Below are 21,039 nucleotides of genomic sequence, written 5' to 3'. Positions count from 1 at the left end.
AGATAATCAAGTCATTCTCAGACATACTACTCTGCATATTCAAATGTAATCACTCAGACTCAGACTAAGCTGATGCGAGCAGAGCCCAGATTTATTGGGTTCCTACAGCTAAATATTCAGGAGTTGAGGTTGGCTGAGGATACATCAGCCTGACGTTAGTGTCGGCATGCCAATTAGCAGAGATCATAGTGAAAGTTCTAGATTATTTAATAAAGGGGAGATATAATATATTAGCAGACATTGTTATTTATGAGCTATATGCTCTTTAGCTCTACCTGTCACAGGACCCTGTAGTGGAGGGAGAGAGAGAGAGAGAGAGAGAGAGAGAGAGAGCCAGAGAGCCAAGTGACATCAATAAGGGATCATAGCTTTCACCTGGATTCACCTGGTCAGTCTGTGTCATGGAAAGAGCAGGTGTTTCTAATGTTTTGTACACTCAGTGGATCTGTCTGGTTCATGGGTAAAGAAGTGTCCTGTCTCCTGTTGTGTGTCTATGTGCCCAATAGAGGGAGCCCAGGTCTCTATTACAGATCTCTCTAGCTGACAGCCCAAGTCAGAAGTTCACATCACGCTCAATATAGTCACACTACTGGAGTGCTCATTAAACACACACACACACACACACACACACACACACACACACACACACACACACACACACACACACACACACACACACACACAAGAGACTCTATACCACCGCCATGACATCCGTCACTCAGGACTGCCTCTACCAGTACTCATCATTCAGTCCTTCATCCAGGAATAGAAACACAGAGAAGAACATCTCTTCTATTACCGTCTCAGCTTCTTTTTCTCTGAAGTCTCCTTTAGTGCAGATCACAGATATTGCTGTATATAAATGACATGATAGGTGATACAGAAAGGGTTACTACACTTCACTACGTCGGTAACTCTCATTACTGTATCTGTAATAGAATCACATTGTAGTTAGAGACGACTGGACATCTAACTAGAGTTGAATAATCACACGGATACAATTGTATAAATACTGTTGTTGGGTAGAGAGAATTTTTTTTTCCCTTTTTGAAAGGCTCAGGATCTTCAGTGTTTATACAGATAAGCACCTAATTCCCATAAAAACCTTTGACAGTGCTGGTATGCCTACTTTCTAATCTTTATATGGCTCAGGGCCCGTATTCATACACCATCTCAGAGCAGGAATGCCCCTCATCTTATTCATTATGATTTAAAAGTCAAACATGTTCCCAGATCAGCACTCGTACTCTGAAAGGCTTTGTGAATATGGGCCCTGGTTTGTGCTCAGGTAATGTTTGTTTATATCAACTGGGCATGGTATTTGCCTCACTCAACCCTGTGCCCCTTCTATGACCCTGCCCTGGCAGCACAATTAGAAAATATACTATTTCTAAAATTAAACGAGATTTGGAGAAATCTGGATGGAAGGCAGCTCAATCCCCATGAAAAGCCTTTAAAATTCAAATGCCATGTTGCATAACAAAACGATGTCCGCATGCAGCAGCCGCAGTAGTAGTATAGCATCAGTAGTAGTGTAGTATCAATAGTAGTGTAGTATCAATAGTAGTGTAGTATCAATAGTAGTGTAGCATCAGTAGTAGTGTAGTATCAATAGTAGTGTAGTATCAATAGTAGTGTAGCATCAGTAGTAGTGTAGCATCAGTAGTAGTGTAGCATCAGTAGTAGTGTAGTATCAGTAGTAGTGTAGCATCAGTAGTGGTGTAGTATCAATAGTAGTGTAGTATCAGTAGTAGTGTAGCATCAGTAGTAGTGTAGCATCAGTAGTAGTGTAGCATCAGTAGTAGTGTAGCATCAGTAGTAGTGTAGCATCAGTAGTGGTGTAGTATCAATAGTAGTGTAGTATCAATAGTAGTGTAGTATCAATAGTAGTGTAGCATCAGTAGTAGTGTAGTATCAATAGTAGTGTAGTATCAATAGTAGTGTAGCATCAGTAGTAGTGTAGCATCAGTAGTAGTGTAGCATCAGTAGTAGTGTAGCATCAGTAGTGGTGTAGTATCAATAGTAGTGTAGTATCAGTAGTAGTGTAGCATCAGTAGTAGTGTAGCATCAGTAGTAGTGTAGCATCAGTAGTAGTGTAGCATCAGTAGTGGTGTAGTATCAATAGTAGTGTAGTATCAATAGTAGTGTAGTATCAGTAGTAGTGTAGCATCAGTAGTAGTGTAGCATCAGTAGTAGTGTAGTATCAATAGTAGTGTAGTATCAGTAGTAGTGTAGCATCAGTAGTAGTGTAGCATCAGTAGTAGTGTAGTATCAGTAGTAGTGTAGTATCAGTGCATGTCTGGTAATCTGATGAGCTGGGTTGATTCCCACTGTTCAATGGTAGAGTAGTGAGAGAGAATCCCACACACTGTACCCGGGCTCCCGAGTGGCACAGCGGTCTAAGGCACTGCATCTCAGTGCAAGAGGCGTCACTGTAGTCCCTGGTTTGAATCCAGACTGCATCACATCCAGCCGTGATTGGGCGGCGCACAATCGGCCAGGTTAGGCTGTCATTGTAAATAAGAATTTGTTCTTAACTGACTTGCCTAGTTAAATAAATACAATATTTTTCTATCTGTTATACTGCGTCTGCTTTTCCAGTGATTCCCAGGGCTTTGGGGGCTGTTTTTAAACACTGTTTATTTTACCTCATATGATAATAAAGGATGCCTTGGATGAGCTCTACTCAATCAAAACAGGTGTCTGGAAGTAACAATAAACTATTGTCATTTTGAATGGTGAGAATGCATGTTTAGAGTCATTCAGGACATTCACTCAATTCAATTCCACTCCATACAAAGCATTATTTTCCCCAGAGGAACAATAGCAGTGGTTCTCTCACAGCGCTGGGTGAATATAATGTAGGCTTTAGCTCTTCTCTCAAACTGAAGCATGTCAGCTCCTACTAACAGCTCCTAGCTCTTATCAACACAAACACACTGACATCACTGTGTTTCTCAGCTCAGTGGCTCCGTGAACTGTGTGTGTCACTGGCTGGGTCCTTGGATGCCCCTGTGTGTGGTGTGTGTGGTGTGTGTGTGTGTGTGTGTGGTGTGTGTGGTGTGTGTGTGTGTGTTCTGACAGGGGCTTAGACAGCAGAAATGGATGTGTCTGCATCCATGTGTCTGTGATGGTTAAACTCCAGAGGTAACTGGAGATCCCTATTGGCCCTAGGTTATTGTTTTGGTCTTGGAAGGAGAGAGAGAGGAGCAGGGGAAATAAGGATGAGAGGTGGAGGGGAGAAGAGGAGAGTAGGGTGAAGTGGGGTGAGAAGAGGTGGGTACAGGAGGACAGAGATAGAGGGAGGAGGAAATGAGAGAGATGTATAATCAAAAGAGAATGAGGGACAGTACAAGAGGGAAGGAGGGAGAGGGGCAAGAGGGAGAGGGGAAGGAGGGAGAGGGGAAGGAGGGAAAGGGGAAATAGGGAGAGGGGAAAGAGGGAGAGGAGAATGAGAGAGAGGGGAAAGAGGGAGAGGGGAAGGAGGGAGAGGAGAAAGAGGGAGAGGGGAAGGAGGGAAAGGGGAAAGATGGAGAGGGGAAAGAGGGAGAGGGGAAGGAGGGAGAGGAGAAAGAGGGAGAGGGGAATGCTGGATTATTCAAGGAGAGAGGGGAGCAGGTTTACTTAGGAGGAAGTGGGGAAGGATGAATAGATGAGAGGGGGATGAAAAGTGAGGACTGCAGGCAGGGATGTTTACAAAAATAGGAGTGAGGGATGGGTACATGAGAGCAGGGTATTGAAGGAGAGAGCTGTGAGGAAGAGGGAGAGGAAAATACAGTTTTAGAGGAGTAGAGGAAGAGGTTATTGCAGGACAGAGGAGAAAAGGAGGGGGAGATGAGAGGAGAGATGAGGACAGGTGCAAGTGAGGAGAGGGCAGTGTTATGGAAAGAAGATAGAGTGAGAGAGAGAGAGAGAGGGAAAGAGAGAGAGGGAAAGAGAGAGGGAAAGACAAAGAGAGAGAGAGAGCGAGTGAGAGAGGGAGAGAGAGCGAGAGAGAGAGGGAAAGAGAGAGAGAGAGAGAGAGAGAGAGAGAGAGAGAGAGAGAGAGAGAGAGAGAGAGAGAGAGAGAGAGAGAGAGAGAGAGAGGGAAAGAGAAAGAGAGAGAGAGAGAGAGAGAGCAAGAGAAGGAAAGAGAGAGAAAGTAGGAGGGACAGAAAGAGCGTGGAGAGGGTTATTGTATTGGAGAGAGCCTTGGAGATGTGTTTGTGTTTTCTTGGCTGGACAGATTTAATCAACTTCACATGGCGCTGAACCAGAATGTCTGTGGAAGCCACAGGGAACATACACAATCTGATGCCACTGTTCAGTCCTCAGCTTGGCAGTCCTTCTGGTTCAAATACATTGTCTCACTCTTTTTGTTTTCTTTCTCTCTCTCTCTGTAATTCTTTCGCTCATTTTTAGTGACATTCTCTCATCCACTCTATCTTCCGTTTCTCTCAGTCTCTTTCTGTCTTTTTTTCCTCTTAATCTCTCTCTCTGTCTTGTGTGTTTCTATTGTATCTTTCTCTCTCTCTGGAATTGAGTCAGTAACCCTCAACGTCTTCTTTGAGAGAGTCTGGTGGCCTTGTCAACTGTATCAACATCCTGTCACTGTTAACCCATTGCCCCTGTGAAAAGGGATACTTTGGGATTTTCGCAATGGAATCCTTTATCTACTTTCCCAGAGTCAGATGAACTTGTGGATAACATTTTTATGTCTCTTTATGAAGGAAGTTAGAGGTAGTTCCTCGGGCCAATGCTAACTAGCGTTAGCGCAATGACTGGAAGTCTATGGGTATGTATCCCTTTAAGGTTGTCAATACATCTCACTGATAAAGAGTTACAGGCCATGCAAGCAGGAACACACACACACAAACACGCAAGCACACACACAAACACCCACACACCCACAAAAAAACACCCACACTTGACATGTGGTAGTAACTAGGTATTTCATTCAACAAGAACCCAAAAAGGAACTGACAGTATATATAAAATGAAAACTGTGAAACAATGAACCTCATCACTGGCCATGTGTCTCATAGTCCCTGATTGTGTTGGAGGGGAGAGGCGTGGAGGGTACTGCCCACCCAGACTGAGACCGGGATGGGGCCCCTGCCAACATTCCTCGCTGTCACAGGCCCGACCGGAACCAAGTGTTTCCCATGAGAGAGGGAGAGAGGGAGATGAGAGGGAGGTGAGAGGGAGATGAGAGGGAGAGGGAGGGAGATGAGAGGGAGATGAGAGGGAGAGGGAGAGGTAGAGGGAGAGGTAGAGGTGGAGAGAGGGAGATGAGAGGGAGATGAGAGGGAGAGGGAGAGGTAGAGGGAGAGGTAGAGGTGGAGAGAGGGAGATGGGAGGGAGATGAGAGGGAGATGAGAGGGAGAGGGAGAGGTAGAGGGAGAGGTAGAGGTAGAGAGAGAGATGGAGAGAGGGAGATGAGAGGGAGATGAGAGGGAGAGGGAGAGGTAGAGATAGAGAGAGAGATGGAGAGAGGGAGATGAGAGGGAGATGAGAGGGAGATGAGAGGGAGAGGGAGAGGTAGAGGTAGAGAGAGAGATGGAGAGAGAGAGAGATAGATAGAAATACAAACAGGGAAGAGACACACACATTCTGCGGACTCAGAATAGTATTAGGGTGCCAAATGTTGTGTGTAGCATGAGACTGACAATGACATGTAGAATGCAGCTCATCACTCAGACCTTCTTCAATAGCATGACACTTGTGCCATGCCACTCAACTGTAGTTAGCATGCAGTCTGTAAGTGTCATGTAAATCATATATAAAGTAGCATGTAGCATGTAATCTGTGTCATGTCAGTCAAACGTATCGTAGCTAGCATGTAGCATGTAGTCTGTGTCATGTCAGTCAAACGTATCGTCGCTAGCATGTAGCATGTAGTCTGTGTCATGGCACTCACTGCTCACATGTAGCTAACATGTAGCATGTCGTCTGTCATGTCATTTACAGGTAGCTAGCATGTTTCATTTAGTCATGTAGCGTGTGACTCACCTGTGACGTGTAGTCTGTCTCCGCTGACGTCGATCTTGAGGAAGATGCGTCCTCTGCGCTCCGTATGGTCTGTCCCACACAGGCTTGGCACGTTCATCACACACTGATTGTGCACGTTCATGTCGCAGGCTGGACAAACACACACACAAACACATTGAGTTTATAACAGGTTTAGGACCTGGTCATATTATGGTGGAGTTCAGCTAACTGGTCATGGTGAACACACACTCTGCAAGTTATCTGCTGTGCAATACCTAACAATAGTGTTTATTTGCAATTTCTACAATAGACCAGCCAGGTATTGGACAGAGCCTGCTCACACTCTCTGTATCTCAGCTTCCCAGTTTCTCTCTCTCTCTCTCTCTCTCTCTCTCTCTCTCTCTCTCTCTCTCTCTCTCTCTCTCTCTCTCTCTCTCTCTCTCTCTCTCTCTCTCTCTCTCTCTCCCTCCCTCCCTCTCTCCCTCCCGAGGTAGGGAGGAGATAGGAGTGGGTTGAGAGGTAGTGAGGGGATGGGAGTGGGTTGAGAGGTAGTGAGGGGATGGGAGTGGGTTGAGAGGTAGTGAGGGGATGGGATGGGTTGAGAGGTAGTGAGGGGATGGGAGTGGGTTGAGATGTAGGGAGGGGATGGGAGTGGGTTGAGAGGTAGAGAGGGGATGGGATGGTTGAGAGGTAGTGAGGGGATGGGAGTGGGTTGAGAGGTAGTGAGGGGATGGGAGTGGGTTGAGAGGTAGTGTGGGGATGGGAGTAGGTTGAGAGGTAGTGAGGGGATGGGAGTGGGTTGAGAGGTAGTGAGGGGATGGGAGTGGGTTGAGAGGTAGTGAGGGGATGGGAGTGGGTTGAGAGGTAGTGAGGGGATGGGAGTGGGTTGAGAGGTAGTGTGGGGATGGGAGTGGGTTGAGAGGTAGTGAGGGGATGGGAGTGTGTTGAGAGGTAGTGAGGGGATGGGAGTGGGTTGAGAGGTAGTGAGGTGATGGGAGTGGGTTGAGAGGTAGTGTGGGGATGGGATGGGTTGAGAGGTAGTGTGGGGATGGGATGGGTTGAGAGGTAGTGTGGGGATGGGATGGGTTGAGAGGTACGGAGGGGATGGGAGTGGGTTGAGAGGTAGTGAGGGGATGGGATGGGATGGGTTGAGAGGTAGTGAGGGGATGGGAATGGGTTGAGAGGTAGTGAGGGGATGGGAGTGGGTTGAGAGGTAGTGAGGGGATGGGATGGGATGGGTTGAGAGGTAGTGAGGGGATGGGAGTGGGTTGAGAGGTAGTGAGGGGATGGGATGGTTGAGAGGTAGTGAGGGGATGGGAGTGGGTTGGGAGGTAGTGTGGGGATGGGAGTGGGTTGAGATGTAGTGTGGGGATGGGAGTGGGTTGAGAGGTAGTGTGGGGATGGGATGGGTTGAGAGGTAGTGAGGGGATGCGAGTGGGTTGAGAGGTAGTGAGGGGATGGGAGTGGGTTGAGAGGTAGTGAGGGGATGGGAGTGGGTTGAGAGGTAGTGAGGGGATGGGAGTGGGTTGAGAGGTAGTGAGGGGATGGGAGTGGGTTGAGAGGTAGTGTGGGGATGGGAGTGGGTTGAGAGGTAGTGAGGGGATGGGAGTGTGTTGAGAGGTAGTGAGGGGATGGGAGTGGGTTGAGAGGTAGTGAGGGGATGGGATGGGTTGAGAGGTAAGGAGGGGATGGGAGTGGGTTGAGAGGTAGTGAGGGGACGGGAGTGGGTTGAGAGGTAGTGTGGGGATGGGAGTGGGTTGAGAGGTAGTGAGGGGATGGGATGGGTTGAGAGGTAGTGTGGGGATGGGATGGGTTGAGAGGTAGTGAGGGGATGGGAGTGGGTTGAGAGGTAGTGAGGGGATGGGAGTGTGTTGAGAGGTAGTGAGGGGATGGGAGTGTGTTGAGAGGTAGTGAGGGGATGGGATGTGTTGAGAGGTAGTGAGGGGATGGGATGGGTTGAGAGGTAGTGAGGGGATGGGAGTGGGTTTAGAGGTCGTGTGGGAGAGAGAGGAGAGAAAAGGAAGAAAGCAAAGGAGAGAGTTGAAGAGGGAAGTGGGGCATTTGGAAAGATAGGGAGAGAGCGAATTAGAGCAGTGGGAAACAGAGTGTAGGAGGAAGGAATGAGGCATTAGAAGGGACAGAGTGGGCTAACTGGAGACAGTTACAGTATAGAGAATACTGTATTACCCTGAATTACACATCCTTATGAAAAGTAAAGCTATTCCCATGTGTCCTCTAAGAGAAAACCAGCAGTTAATCATTTCATGCACGCACACGCGGACACACACACACACACACACACACACACACACACACACACACACACACACACACACACACACACACACACACACGTCTATGATTTCCCCCTAGTATAAATGTGTGTCATGATGGGGAGTGGGCAAGTGCACTCTTCAGGAACAGTGTGGAGAATCAGGAAGCAGCCTGTGATTCCCTGGCCTGGATGTGAGGCTATGCAGCCTTTCTAGGGGGCTCAGGGACGATATTCATAAAATTTGTCAGCATAGAAGTGCTAATCTAGGATCAGGTCCCCCCTGTCCATGTAATCTTATTGATAATGATTTAAAAGGCAACAGTGATGCTAGATAAGCACTGTTACTCTCTGGGGCGGCAGGTAGCCTAGCGGTTAGAGAGGTGAGCCAGCAACCAGAGGGTTGCCATTTTGAATCCTGGGTCTGACTGGAAAACTCTGGTGGGAAGAAAACTGGAAATTGGAGGGTTGCTGGTATCAAATCCTAGATGCCAATGGCTGCCCTTGTGCCCTTGAGCAAAGCACCACAGCAGCTCCTGGCCTCCCAGTGTGACAGCCCCCTGCTCCTCTACAAAACCTCTGTATGTGTGTCTTTCAGACGGGTGGGGTTAAAAGTCACATTTCAGTTGGACATTTTGTGCATTTGACCAATAAAGTCATCTCAGTATTATGGTCCAGCTGAGTAAAGGTGTCATTAGAGATTGACTCACTGTCGCATTTCATCCCCTGGTGGATGAGTCCATAGAGGAGGGAGCCACAGTGGTCGCAGAATGTGGGACTGCCGTACGAGTGGATCTTAAACTTGTGCTTGCTTCTGGGGTCCTGGAAACACACACACAAAGACAGAGATTATTTCATTGTTTTGTCAACTGAAGCTTTCGAGATCAACAGCAGCATATGAAATATAAAATGCCGTAAATAAAAAAAACACCCGAATCAATCTCAGTGATCAATCAACATTTTTGTCATTTTAGCAGACGCTCTTATCCAATCAAGATAGAACACTGCTGTTGTTGCTACTTGCTAAGAACATTTCCACTCCACAAAGCCATTTCAGACGAGGTAGTTATGATCCATTCTACTCATTCACCCCTTCTCTATTTCATCAAATGTCAGTGCACTTCAGGACAAGTTCATTAGGACACACTGTAGCAAAGCATTTTGCAACGGAAAAGGAAAACAAGTGTTTCTTATTAAACAAATCAGGTAGCACCTTCCCATTTCACAAATGTTTCCCTATTTTGTGCCTAATGAACAGTACCCAGCTCTACCAATACATACGCTTCGTCTACCGGCTCAATTAAGATGGTATGCCTCCAATCCCATAATTCAACAGCCTGTCGCTCCATCTCTCCAACATCTGATGGAATAAATGTGGGATGGAGAGAGAGCTGTGGGAGCTCTGTGGAGCCAGGCAGATGCTTTGATTTGTTGTATTGTGGAAGTGTTCTCCATGATGATGAGGAACACTTTGATGTGGATGTGGGAAAAATGTGTGTGTGTGTGTGTTCTGAGTGACACTGCTGAGTTTCCCTGCCCTACTATCATATTCAGTACAGTAAAGTATGGAGAGAGGTGAAGAGGTGTTGTACTGTAAGATAGTGTCTCATGGGTTGGAAATAGGATGTTTATCTGTCCTGTCTGTTATTCTGATGAATCCGCTTCAAATTTGCATTACATTCAGTTTTTCTTTTCACTTGAAAAATCACACATTGAATGAAAACTGTATCACACAATCAAAATTAGGTTAATCTTGATTTACACTACATTATATCCTGAGTGTGAGTATGTAAGAAGCTATAGCTGAGAGGAATCACTTTCTAATACACCAGCTGTTTATCTTGGACAAAACATCTGGCAGCATCACTGGGTTAGGCTGAGCTAATGAGCCAACTTTCCATCAATGTTTGATAGCTAACATACAAAGGAAAACTACTAGCTGAAGGGTGAGATTGATTTAGAGTGGGGGTTGGAAGAGAAAACACAACAAACTAATGTTGGATTGATACGATGTCATCCATTGTGTAGGCTGAATTTGGAATGTGGAATGTTAAAATTAGTATATCTTCTGTTAAGTAAAGCTTTAACCCTGCTATGATGAGTATATCTACTGTTAAGTAAAGCTTTAACTCAGCTATAATGAGTAATGCTACTGTTAAGTAAAGTGTTAACCCTGCTATAATGAGTATAGTTACTGTTAAGTAAAGCTTTCACCCTGCTATAATGAGTATAGCTACTGTTAAGTAAAGTGTTGTTGTGTCTTTGGCATCATTAAACTGAAGACTTATTTAGTTTATCAAATCAATTCTCTGTAATTATTATTACGTGATTAACTAATCAGGTAGATGTAATTAACTAGGAAGTCGGGGCACCAAGGAAAATATTCAGATTACAAAGTTATAATATTCCTAATATAACTTTCAGATATTTTAATATCTGATCAATTAGTCTTCTAATTAATGAATTATTCTTTACCTCACGTTAGTCTCATTCCAAACGTCGTAAATTGTTGGTTATCTGCAAGAACCCAGTCTTCACTATGAGTCATCCATACATCAATTGTCTTAAATCATTTATTTACTAACTAAATAATCACAGAAATGCACAAACAAATAGTAGATATAGTTACAAGGAAATGATAGCGGATGTGCCATAGTGGGCTAAACCGGCATCGCGGCTTGGTGGACAAAAGGGAAGTGGGGGTCGACTGAGATAAAAGACACTACAAAGTTGATAATTATAACAATTGAAATGCTAACCCTTTGCACATGAACGCTCACTCATTCGGGAATAATTGCAATCAATATATATATTTACGCTCAGCGTGTCGTCGTGATCTCTGTTGGAAAGTTTGTTTCTGTTGGAGAGTTTGTCCGCCCTCTCTCTCTCTCTGCCGTGGTTAGAATGAATAGTTCAGAGTAACATTCAGCAATTTTGTTATAGAATAGATGTTTCGGCGGTTGTCGGTCTTCGTGTTCAATGATACCAAATTCATAGCTGCAGACTAGTAATTAGTATCAAAGATTTGTTCTTATTCTGTCGGTTTGATAGTCTCAGAGTTTAACCACCTGGTATGGTTGAGAATTCAGCAATCGTCTGAAACCTTAGCCCTCTCGTGGTTATCGAGGGAAAGCTGGTCTGGGCTCAAACCTTTGCCCTCTCGTAATTGAGGTAAGCTTGGTCTCCACTCAAACCTTAGCCCTCTCGTAATTGAGAGAAGCATGGTCTGAAGATAAATTCCCAAGGTGGGGGTTATATTCGGAAGAGCAGAAAGGGGCTGTCCCATGACGCCAGATCAATGTCTGTGCTCATGGGGTGGACCTATGATTTAGTTAAACTCCAAAGGGATTTGGAGTTTCCTTCATTAAACAGTTTAAAATCACATTACATCATTTCACAAATAGTTTCATCTTTACTCATTAATTTTATACAACAATTAGATGAAAGCCTCACAACTGAGACTCTTGTATAAACAGGGTTATGGCAATGTGGCTGTATTGTCTCTCATGAGTTTCACAAAATTGTACCAAAGGGACCAGTTCGTAGCTGGCTACTTCACTGACCGTTTATACATTCTCCAGAACATGAATATTGTTCAGTTCTCAAGTTCTGTGAGGTGGAAGAAGTTCCTTTGTTCTCTCTATGAAATCTCACTCTCTCTCTATACTGTCTGGCCATGAGGAAGAATCTCCTCCAGGAATGTATGACCTACCTAACAGCAACCTGGGTGTAGGGGAGAGAGAGAGAGGGGGATGGTGCAGAGAGAGGGGGATGGTGCTCGCTGTACCCAAAGAAGGCAACATCATGACAGTGTTAACCTTGCTATAATAAGTATATCTACTGTTAAGTAAAGTGTTTACCCTGCTATAATGTGTATAGCTACTGTTAAGTAAACTGTTAACCCTGCTATAATGAGTATAGCTACTGTTAAGTAAAGCTTTAACCCTGCTATAATGAGTATAGCTACTGTTAAGTAAAGTGTTAACCCTGCTATAATGAATATAGCTACTGTTAAGTAAAGCTTTAACCCTGCTATACTGAGTATAGCTACTGTTAAGTAAAGTGTTAACCCTGCTATAATGAGTATAGCTACTGTTAAAACCTCTCTGGGCTAGGTGGGACGTTAGAGTCCCACTCTATTCAACAGCCAGTGGAATCGTGTGGCGCGAAATACAAATACCTCATAAATGCTATAATTTCAATTTCTGAAACATATGACTATTTTACACCATTTGAAAGATAAGACTCTCGTTAACCTGTTAGGGCTAGGGGGCAGCATTGACACGGCTGGATAAAAAACATACCCGATTTAATCTGGTTACCACTCCTACTCAGTAACTAGAATATGCATATACTTATTACATATGGATAGAAAACACCCTACATTTTCTAAAACTGTTTGAATGGTGTCTGTGAGTATAACAGAACTCAAATGGCAGGTCAAAACCTGAGAGATTCCTTTACAGGAAGTGGCCTGTCTGACCATTTCTGGAACTTCTTTGCCATCTCTATCATTTACTAAGGATCTCTGCTCTAACGTGACACTTCCCACGTCGTCCATAGGCTCTCATAGCCCGGGAAAAAAGAGAATGTCGTCATTCCAGCCCCAGGCTGAAACACATTATCGCCTTTCTCAAGTGGCCCATCAAGAGACACTAGCTTATGCGCGTGACCCCGACCGCCCCCGCCTTTGGGATTTTTTCCTCTGTTTGCCGAAAAGGAGATTCCCTGTCGGAATTTTATCGCTTTTCTACAAGAAAAATGACGTAAAAATTGATTTTAAACAGCGGTTGACATGCTTCGACGTACGGCAATTGAATACTTTGAATTTTATTGTCAGGAATTGCGCCAAGCGCGACACTTCTTTACTATTTCGGATAGTGTCTGAACGCATACGAACAAAACGCCGCTATTCGGATATAACGATGGATTATTTTGGACCAAACCAACATTTGTTATTGAAGTAGACGTCCTGGGTGTGCATTCTGACGAAGACAACAAAAGGTAATGACATTTTTATAATAGTAAATATGATTATGGTGAGTGCTAAACTTGCCGGGTGTCTAAATAGCGAGCCCGTGATGCCTGGGCTATATACTTAGAATATTGCAAAATGTGCTTTCACCAAAAGCTATTTTAAAATCGGACATATCGAGTGCATAGAGGAGGTCTGTATCTATAATTCTTAAAATAATTGTTATGCTTTTTGTGAACGTTTATCGTGAGTAATTTAGTAAAATGTTAGCGAATTCCCCGTAAGTTTGCGGGGGTATGCTAGTTCTGAACGTCACATGCTAATGTAAAAAGCTGGTTTTTGATATAAATATGAACTTGATTGAACAAAACATGCATGTATTGTATAACATAATGTCCTAGGGTTGTCATCTGATGAAGATCATCAAAGGTGAGTGCTGCATTTAGCTGTCTTCTGGGTTTTGGTGACATTATATGCTGGCTTGAAAAATGGGTGTCTGATTATTTCTGGCTTGGTACTCTGCTGACATAATCTAATGTTTTGCTTTCGTTGTAAAGCCTTTTTGAAATCGGACAGTGTGGTTAGATTAACGAGAGTCTTATCTTTAAATGGCTGTAAAATAGTCATATGTTTGAGAAATTGAAGTAATAGGATTTTGAAGATTTTGAAAATCGCGCCACAGGCTGGCAGTGGATGTTACGTAGGTGGGACGAATTCGTCCCGCCGGTCCCATAGAGGTTAATCCAAACACATTGTCCGATTTCAAAAAGGCTTTACAGCGAAAGCAAAACATTAGATTATGTCAGGAGAGTACCCAGCCAAAAATAATCACACAGCCATTTTCAAAGCAAGCATATATGTCACAAAAACCAAAACCACAGCTAAATGCAGCACTAACCTTTGATGATCTTCATCAGATGACACTACTAGGACATTATGTTATACAATACATGCATGTTTTGTTCAATCAAGTTCATATTTATATCAAAAAACATCATTTTACATTAGCATGTGATGTTCAGAACTAGCATACCCACCGAAAACTTCCGGTGAATTTACTAAATTACTCACGATAAACGTTGACAAAATACATAACAATTATTTTAAGAATTATAGATACAGAACTCCTTTATGCATTCGCTATGTCAGATTTGAAAATAGCTTTTCGGCGAAAGCACATTTTGCAATATTCTGAGTACATAGCTCAGCCAACACGGCTAGCTAATTTGACACCCGCCAAGTTTGGGGCAACGTAAACTCAGAATTACTATTAGAAAAATTGGATTACCTTTGCTGTTCTTCATCAGAATGCACTCCCAGGACTTCTACTTCAACAACAAATGTTGTTTTGGTTCCAAATAATCCATAGTTATATCCAAATACCTCCGTTTTGTTCGTGCGTTCAGGTCACTATCCAAAGGGTAACGCGCGAGCGCATTTCGTGACAAAAAATTTCTAAATGTTCCTTTACCGTACTTAGAAGCATGTCAACCACTGTTTAAAATCAATATTTATGCTATTTTCTCGTAAAATAGCGATAATATTCCAACCGGACAATGTTGTATTCATTCAAAGAGTGAAAGAAAAAAATGGCGAGGTCTCGTGAACGCGCATCTCCAGTCTCTCTGTCACCAGGCAGTCCACTGACAAACTCTGCTGCTGTTATCTGCCCAGAGACAGGAGACGCTTCATTCCGCTTTCTGAAGGCTTTAGAGAGCCAATGGAAGCCTTAGAAAGTGTCACGTAACAGCACAGATACTGTAATTTCGATAGAGATGCAACAGAAGGACTACAAATTGTCAGACAGGCCACTTCCTGCTTGTAATTTTCTCAGGTTTTTGCCTGCCATATGAGTTCTGTTGTACGCACAGACACCATTGAAACAGTTTTAGAAACTTTAGAGTGTTTTCTATCCAAATCTACTAATAATATGCATATTCTCGTTTCTGGGCAAGAGTAGTAACCAGTTTAAATAGGGTATGTTTTTTATCCGGCCGTGAAAATACTGCCCCCTATCCCAGACAGATTAAGTAAAGTAACCCTGCTATAATGAATATAGCTGTCACGTCCTGACCAGTGAAAGGGGTAATTTGCCATAGTAGAATGGTCAGGGCATGGCAGGGGGGTTGTTTTGTGTGTTTTTGAGTTTTTTGTTTCTAGGGGAATGTGTTCTAGTTTTCATTTTCTATGTTTTGTTTTCCAGGTCTGGCCGAGTATGGTTTCCAATCAGAGGCAGGTGTCTTTTGTTGTCTCTGATTGGAAGCCATACTTAGGCAGCCTGTTTTCCTTTGGGTTTTGTGGGTGGTTGTTTTCCGTATAGTCATTAAAAGTGTTACTCATTAAAAGGAAAGAATTGGCACTCAACACGCTGCGCCTTGGTCTAATCCTTTCGACTCTTGTGACAATAGCTACTGTTAAGTAAAGTGTTAACCCTGCTATAATGAGTATAGATACTGTTAAGTAAAGTGTTAACCCTGCTATAATGAGTATAGATACTGTTAAGTAAAGTGTTAACCCTGCTATAATGAGTATAGATACTGTTAAGTAAAGTGTTAACCTTGCTATAATGAGTATAGCTACTGTTAAGTAAAGTGTTAACCCTGCTATAATGAATATAGCTACTGTTAAGTAAAGTGTTAACCCTGCTATAATGAGTATAGCTACTGTTAAGTAAAGTGTTAACCCTGCTATACTGAGTATAGTTACTGTTAAGTAAAGTGTTAACCCTGCTATAATGAGTACAGCTACTGTAAGTGCTAGAATTATCAAAAAGCAAACATAATAAAAACCTGTGAAGTCGATTGGGTCAACCTGACGCCTTAAACGAACCAAATGTGTCATAACTCCTGTATCTATAATCTCTTTCACATATGAAAGAGAGTAAACCAGGTTTCGTCATCATCCTCAGAGAAACTGTCCTTGACACGAACACAGCCAGCAATATAGACTGTGATTGGCAGGGAGTGAGTCATCGGGAGGATTCCGGAATGTCGTAATTACAATGTTGTCATTTAAGCATGTATAATTTAAGCACCTCTTCCTCTCTGGCCCACCAACAGGCCTTGGCTGCCTCAGAATAACATAACAAGATAATGGACAGATCACTCTCCTTCTTTTGGGCCACTGTGGGGATGTGCTATCGTGGGACTGGGATCTGTATCTGTCCAGGCCTTCCTTCAGAGATCCTGTCTCTACACTACTGATCTAGTTTGGTGGATATTGTCTCTACACTACTGGTATGGTCTGGTGGAGCCTGTCTCTACACTCTACTGGTCTGGTAGATCATGTCTCTACACTGCTGGTCTGGTGGTTCCTGTCTCTACACTCTGCTGATCTAATCTGGTGGATTCTTTCTCTACACTCTGTTGATCTAATCTGGTGGATCCTGTCTCTACACTCTGCTGGTCTGGTGGATCCTGTCTCTACACTCTGCTGATCTAATCTGGTGGATCCTGTCTCTACACTCTGCTGATCTAATCTGGTGGATCCTGTCTCTACACTCTGCTGATCTAATCTGGTGGATCCTGTCTCTACACTCTGCTGGTCTGGTGGATCCTGTCTCTACACTCTGCTGATCTAATCTGGTGGTTCCTGTCTCTACACTCTACTGGTCTGGTGTATCCTGTCTCTACACTCTGCTGATCTAATCTGGTGGATCCTGTCTCTACACTCTACTGGTCTGGTGGATCCTGTCTCTACACTTTGCTGATCTAATCTGATGGATCCTGTCTCTACACTCTACTGGTCTGGTGGATCCTGTCTCTACACTCTACTGGTCTGGTGGATCCTGTCTCTACACTCTGCTGGTCTGGTGGATCCTGTCTCTACACTCTGCTGATCTAATCTGGTGGATCCTGTTTCCACACTCTGCTGATCTAATCTGGTGGATCCTGTTTCTACACTCTACTGATCTAATCTGGTGGATCCTGTCTCTACACTCTACTGGCCTGGTGGATCCTGTCTCTACACTCTGCTGGTCTGGTGGATCCTGTCTCTACACTCTGCTGATCTAATCTGGTGGATCCTGTCTCTACACTCTGCTGATCTAATCTGGTGGATCCTGTTTCTACACTCTGCTGATCTAATCTGGTGGATCCTGTTTCTACACTCTACTGATCTAATCTGGTGGATCCTGTCTCTACACTCTACTGGCCTGGTGGATCCTGTCTCTACACTCTGCTGATCTGGTGTATCCTGTCTCTACACTCTGCTGATCTAATCTGGTGGATCCTGTCTCTACTCTCTATTGGTCTGGTAGATCCTGTCTCTACACTCTACTGGTCTGGTGGATCCTGTCTCTACACTCTACTGATCTGGTGGATCCTGTCTCTACACTCTACTGGTGTGGTGGATCCTGTCTCTACACTCTGCTGATCTGGTGGATCCTGTCTCTACACTCTACTGGTCTGGTGGATCCTGTCTCTACACTCTACTGATCTAATCTGGTGGATCCTGTCTCTACACTCTACTGATCTAATCTGGTGGATCCTGTCTCTACACTGTACTGATCTAATCTGGTGGATCTTGTCTCTACACTCTACTGATCTAATCTGGTGGATCCTGTCTCTACACTCTACTGATCTAATCTGGTGGATCCTGTCTCTACACTCTACTGATCTACTCTGGTGGATCCTGTCTCTACACTCTACTGATCTAATTCGGTGGATCCTGTCTCTACACTCTGCTGATCTAATCTGGTGGATCCTGTCTCTACACTCTGCTGGTCTGGTGGATCCTGTCTCTACACTCTGCTGATCTAATCTGGTGGATCCGGTCTCTACACTCTGCTGATCTAATCTGGTGGATCCTGTCTCTACACTCTACTGGTCTGGTGGATCCTGTCTCTACACTCTGCTGGTCTGGTGGATCCTGTCTATACACTCTACTGGCCTGGTGGATCCTGTCTCTACACTCTGCTGATCTGGTGGATCCTGTCTCTACACTCTGCTGATCTAATCTGGTGGATCCTGTCTCTACTCTCTATTGGTCTGGTAGATCCTGTCTCTACACTCTACTGATCTGGTGGATCCTGTCTCTACACTCTACTGGTCTGGTGGATCCTGTCTCTACACTCTGCTGATCTGGTGGATCCTGTCTCTACACTCTACTGATCTAATCTGGTGGATCCTGTCTCTACTCCCTATTGGTCTGGTGGATCCTGTCTCTACACTCTACTGATCTGGTGGATCCTGTCTCTACACTCTACTGGTCTGGTGGATCCTGTCTCTACACTCTACTGGTCTGGTGGATCCTGTCTCTACACTCTACTGATCTAATCTGGTGGATCCTGTCTCTACACTCTACTGATCTAATCTGGTGGATCCTGTCTCTACACTCCACTGATCTAATCTGGTGGATCCTGTCTCTACACTCTACTGATCTAATCTGGTGGATCCTGTCTCTACACTCTACTGACCTGGTCTGGTGGATCAACAGACACTAGGCGCGTTCCTCTGCGTAGGCGTTGCTGGCGCATGCCAGATCTTACAACGCCTGGATAGGTATTTAACATATCAGTAAACCACATCATATGTTATAGCAATCTGGTGCCCGGCAGCCCAGTCAATGACCTGGCACGCAACCATGGGTTACTTCCGTCCCTCTCCTCACCCCAACCTGGGCTCGAACCAGGGACCCTCTGAACACATTGACAACGGTCACCCTCAAAGCATCGTTACCTATTGCTCCACAAAAGCTGCAGACCTTGCAGAGAAAAGGAAACAACTGCTTCAGAGCGCGTGACATCACCGATGTAAACGCTACTAGCGTGCACTGCTAACTTGCTAGCCATTTAACACCGGTTACACAACGTCTGAGCAGGAGAACACGGCCACTGACTGGAGCAATAAAAACAAACTAGGGACAAGAGAGCTAACAGAAGCCTACATCTATCCATTTAACTATTTATCTCACTCTGTCTGCATCGCCCCTCTCTTCCTCCCTCCCCTTCTCCCAGTCTTTGAGCATCAGTCTGTACTGTATATAGAGCATCAGTCTGTATTGTATATATAGCATCAGTCTGTACTGTATATAGAGCATCAGTCTGTACTGTACATAGAGCATCAGTCTGTACTGTATATAGAGCATCAGTCTGTATTGTATATAGAGCATCAGTCTGTACTGTATATTGAGCATCAGTCTGTACTGTATATTGAGCATCAGTCTGTACTGTATATAGAGCATCAGTCTGTACTGTATATAAAGCATCAGTCTGTACTGTATATTGAGCATCAGTCTGTATTGTACCAGTCTGTATTGTATATTGAGCATCAGTCTGTACTGTATACAGAGCATCCGTCTGTACTTTATATAGAGCATCAGTCTGTACCGTATATAGAGCATCAGTCTGTACTGTATACTGAGCATCAGTCTGTACTGTATATAGAGCATCAGTCTGTACTGTATACTGAGCATCAGTCTGTACTGTATATAGAGCATCAGTCTGTACCGTATATAGAGCATCAGTCTGTACTGTATACTGAGCATCAGTCTGTATTGTACCAGTCTGTATTGCATTTTGAGCATCACTCTGTACTGTATATAGAGCATCCGTCTGTACTTTATATAGATTATCAGTCTGTACCGTATATAGAGCATCAGTCTGTACTGTATACTGAGCATCAGTCTGTACTGTATATAGAGCATCAGTCTGTACTGTATACTGAGCATCAGTCTGTACTGTATATAGAGCATCAGTCTGTACCGTATATAGAGCATCAGTCTGTACTGTATACTGAGCATCAGTCTGTACTGTATATAGAGCATCAGTCTGTACTGTATACTGAGCATCAGTCTTTACTGTATATAGAGCATCAGTCTGTACTGTACATAGAGCATCAGTCTGTACCATATATAGAGCATCAGTCTGTACTGTATACTGAGCATCAGTCTGTACTGTATATAGAGTATCAGTCTGTACTGTATACTGAGCATCAGTCTGTACTGTATACTGAGCATCAGTCTGTACCGTATATAGAGCATCAGTCTGTACTGTATACTGAGCATCAGTCTGTACTGTATATAGAGCATCAGTCTGTACTGTATACTGAGCATCAGTCTGTACTGTATATAGAGCACCAGTCTGTACTGTACATAGAGCATCAGTCTGTACTGTATATAGAGCATCAGTCTGTATTGTATATAGAGCATCAGTCTGTACTGTATATAGAGCATCAGTCTGTACTGTACATAGAGCATCAGTCTGTACTGTATATAGAGCATCAGTCTGTATTGTATATAGAGCATCAGTCTGTACTGTATATTGAGCATCGGTCTGTACTGTATATTGAGCATCAGTCTGTACTGTATATAGAGCATCAGTCTGTACTGTATATAAAGCATCAGTCTGTACTGTATATTGAGCATCAGTCTGTATTGTACCAGTCTGTATTGTATATTGAGCATCAGTCTGTACTGTATACAGAGCATCCGTCTGTACTTTATATAGAGCATCAGTCTGTACCGTATATAGAGCATCAGTCTGTACTGTATACTGAGCATCAGTCTGTACTGTATATAGAGCATCAGTCTGTACTGTATACTGAGCATCAGTCTGTACTGTATATAGAGCATCAGTCTGTACCGTATATAGAGCATCAGTCTGTACTGTATACTGAGCATCAGTCTGTATTGTACCAGTCTGTATTGTATTTTGAGCATCAGTATGTACTGTATATAGAGCATCCGTCTGTACTTTATACTGAGCATCAGTCTGTACTGTATATAGAGCATCAGTCTGTACTGTATACTGAGCATCAGTCTGTACTGTATATAGAGCATCAGTCTGTACCGTATATAGAGCATCAGTCTGTATTGTACCAGT

At 43.9% G+C, this 21,039-nt stretch overlaps 1 protein-coding gene across 1 annotated transcript in view; it reads right to left on the bottom strand.

The window, feature by feature from the left end:
• LOC106594070 (protein kinase C alpha type) overlaps window positions 1-21,039 on the bottom strand; it is a 264,733-nt gene that overhangs the window by 43,366 nt on the left and 200,328 nt on the right. Inside the window, exons 4-5 of the mRNA XM_045720006.1 lie at window positions 8,953-9,064; window positions 5,992-6,120 (exon numbers count right to left, since the gene is read on the bottom strand). Coding sequence (XP_045575962.1) covers window positions 5,992-6,120; window positions 8,953-9,064 — 241 coding nt within the window. The remainder of the gene's footprint in view (window positions 1-5,991; window positions 6,121-8,952; window positions 9,065-21,039) is intronic.

Source organism: Salmo salar, chromosome ssa06, assembly GCF_905237065.1.
Source record: "Salmo salar chromosome ssa06, Ssal_v3.1, whole genome shotgun sequence".
Taxonomy (NCBI): domain Eukaryota; kingdom Metazoa; phylum Chordata; class Actinopteri; order Salmoniformes; family Salmonidae; genus Salmo; species Salmo salar.
Note: the sequence above shows the minus strand (reverse complement) of the source record. Positions and strands in the feature narration are given on the sequence as shown.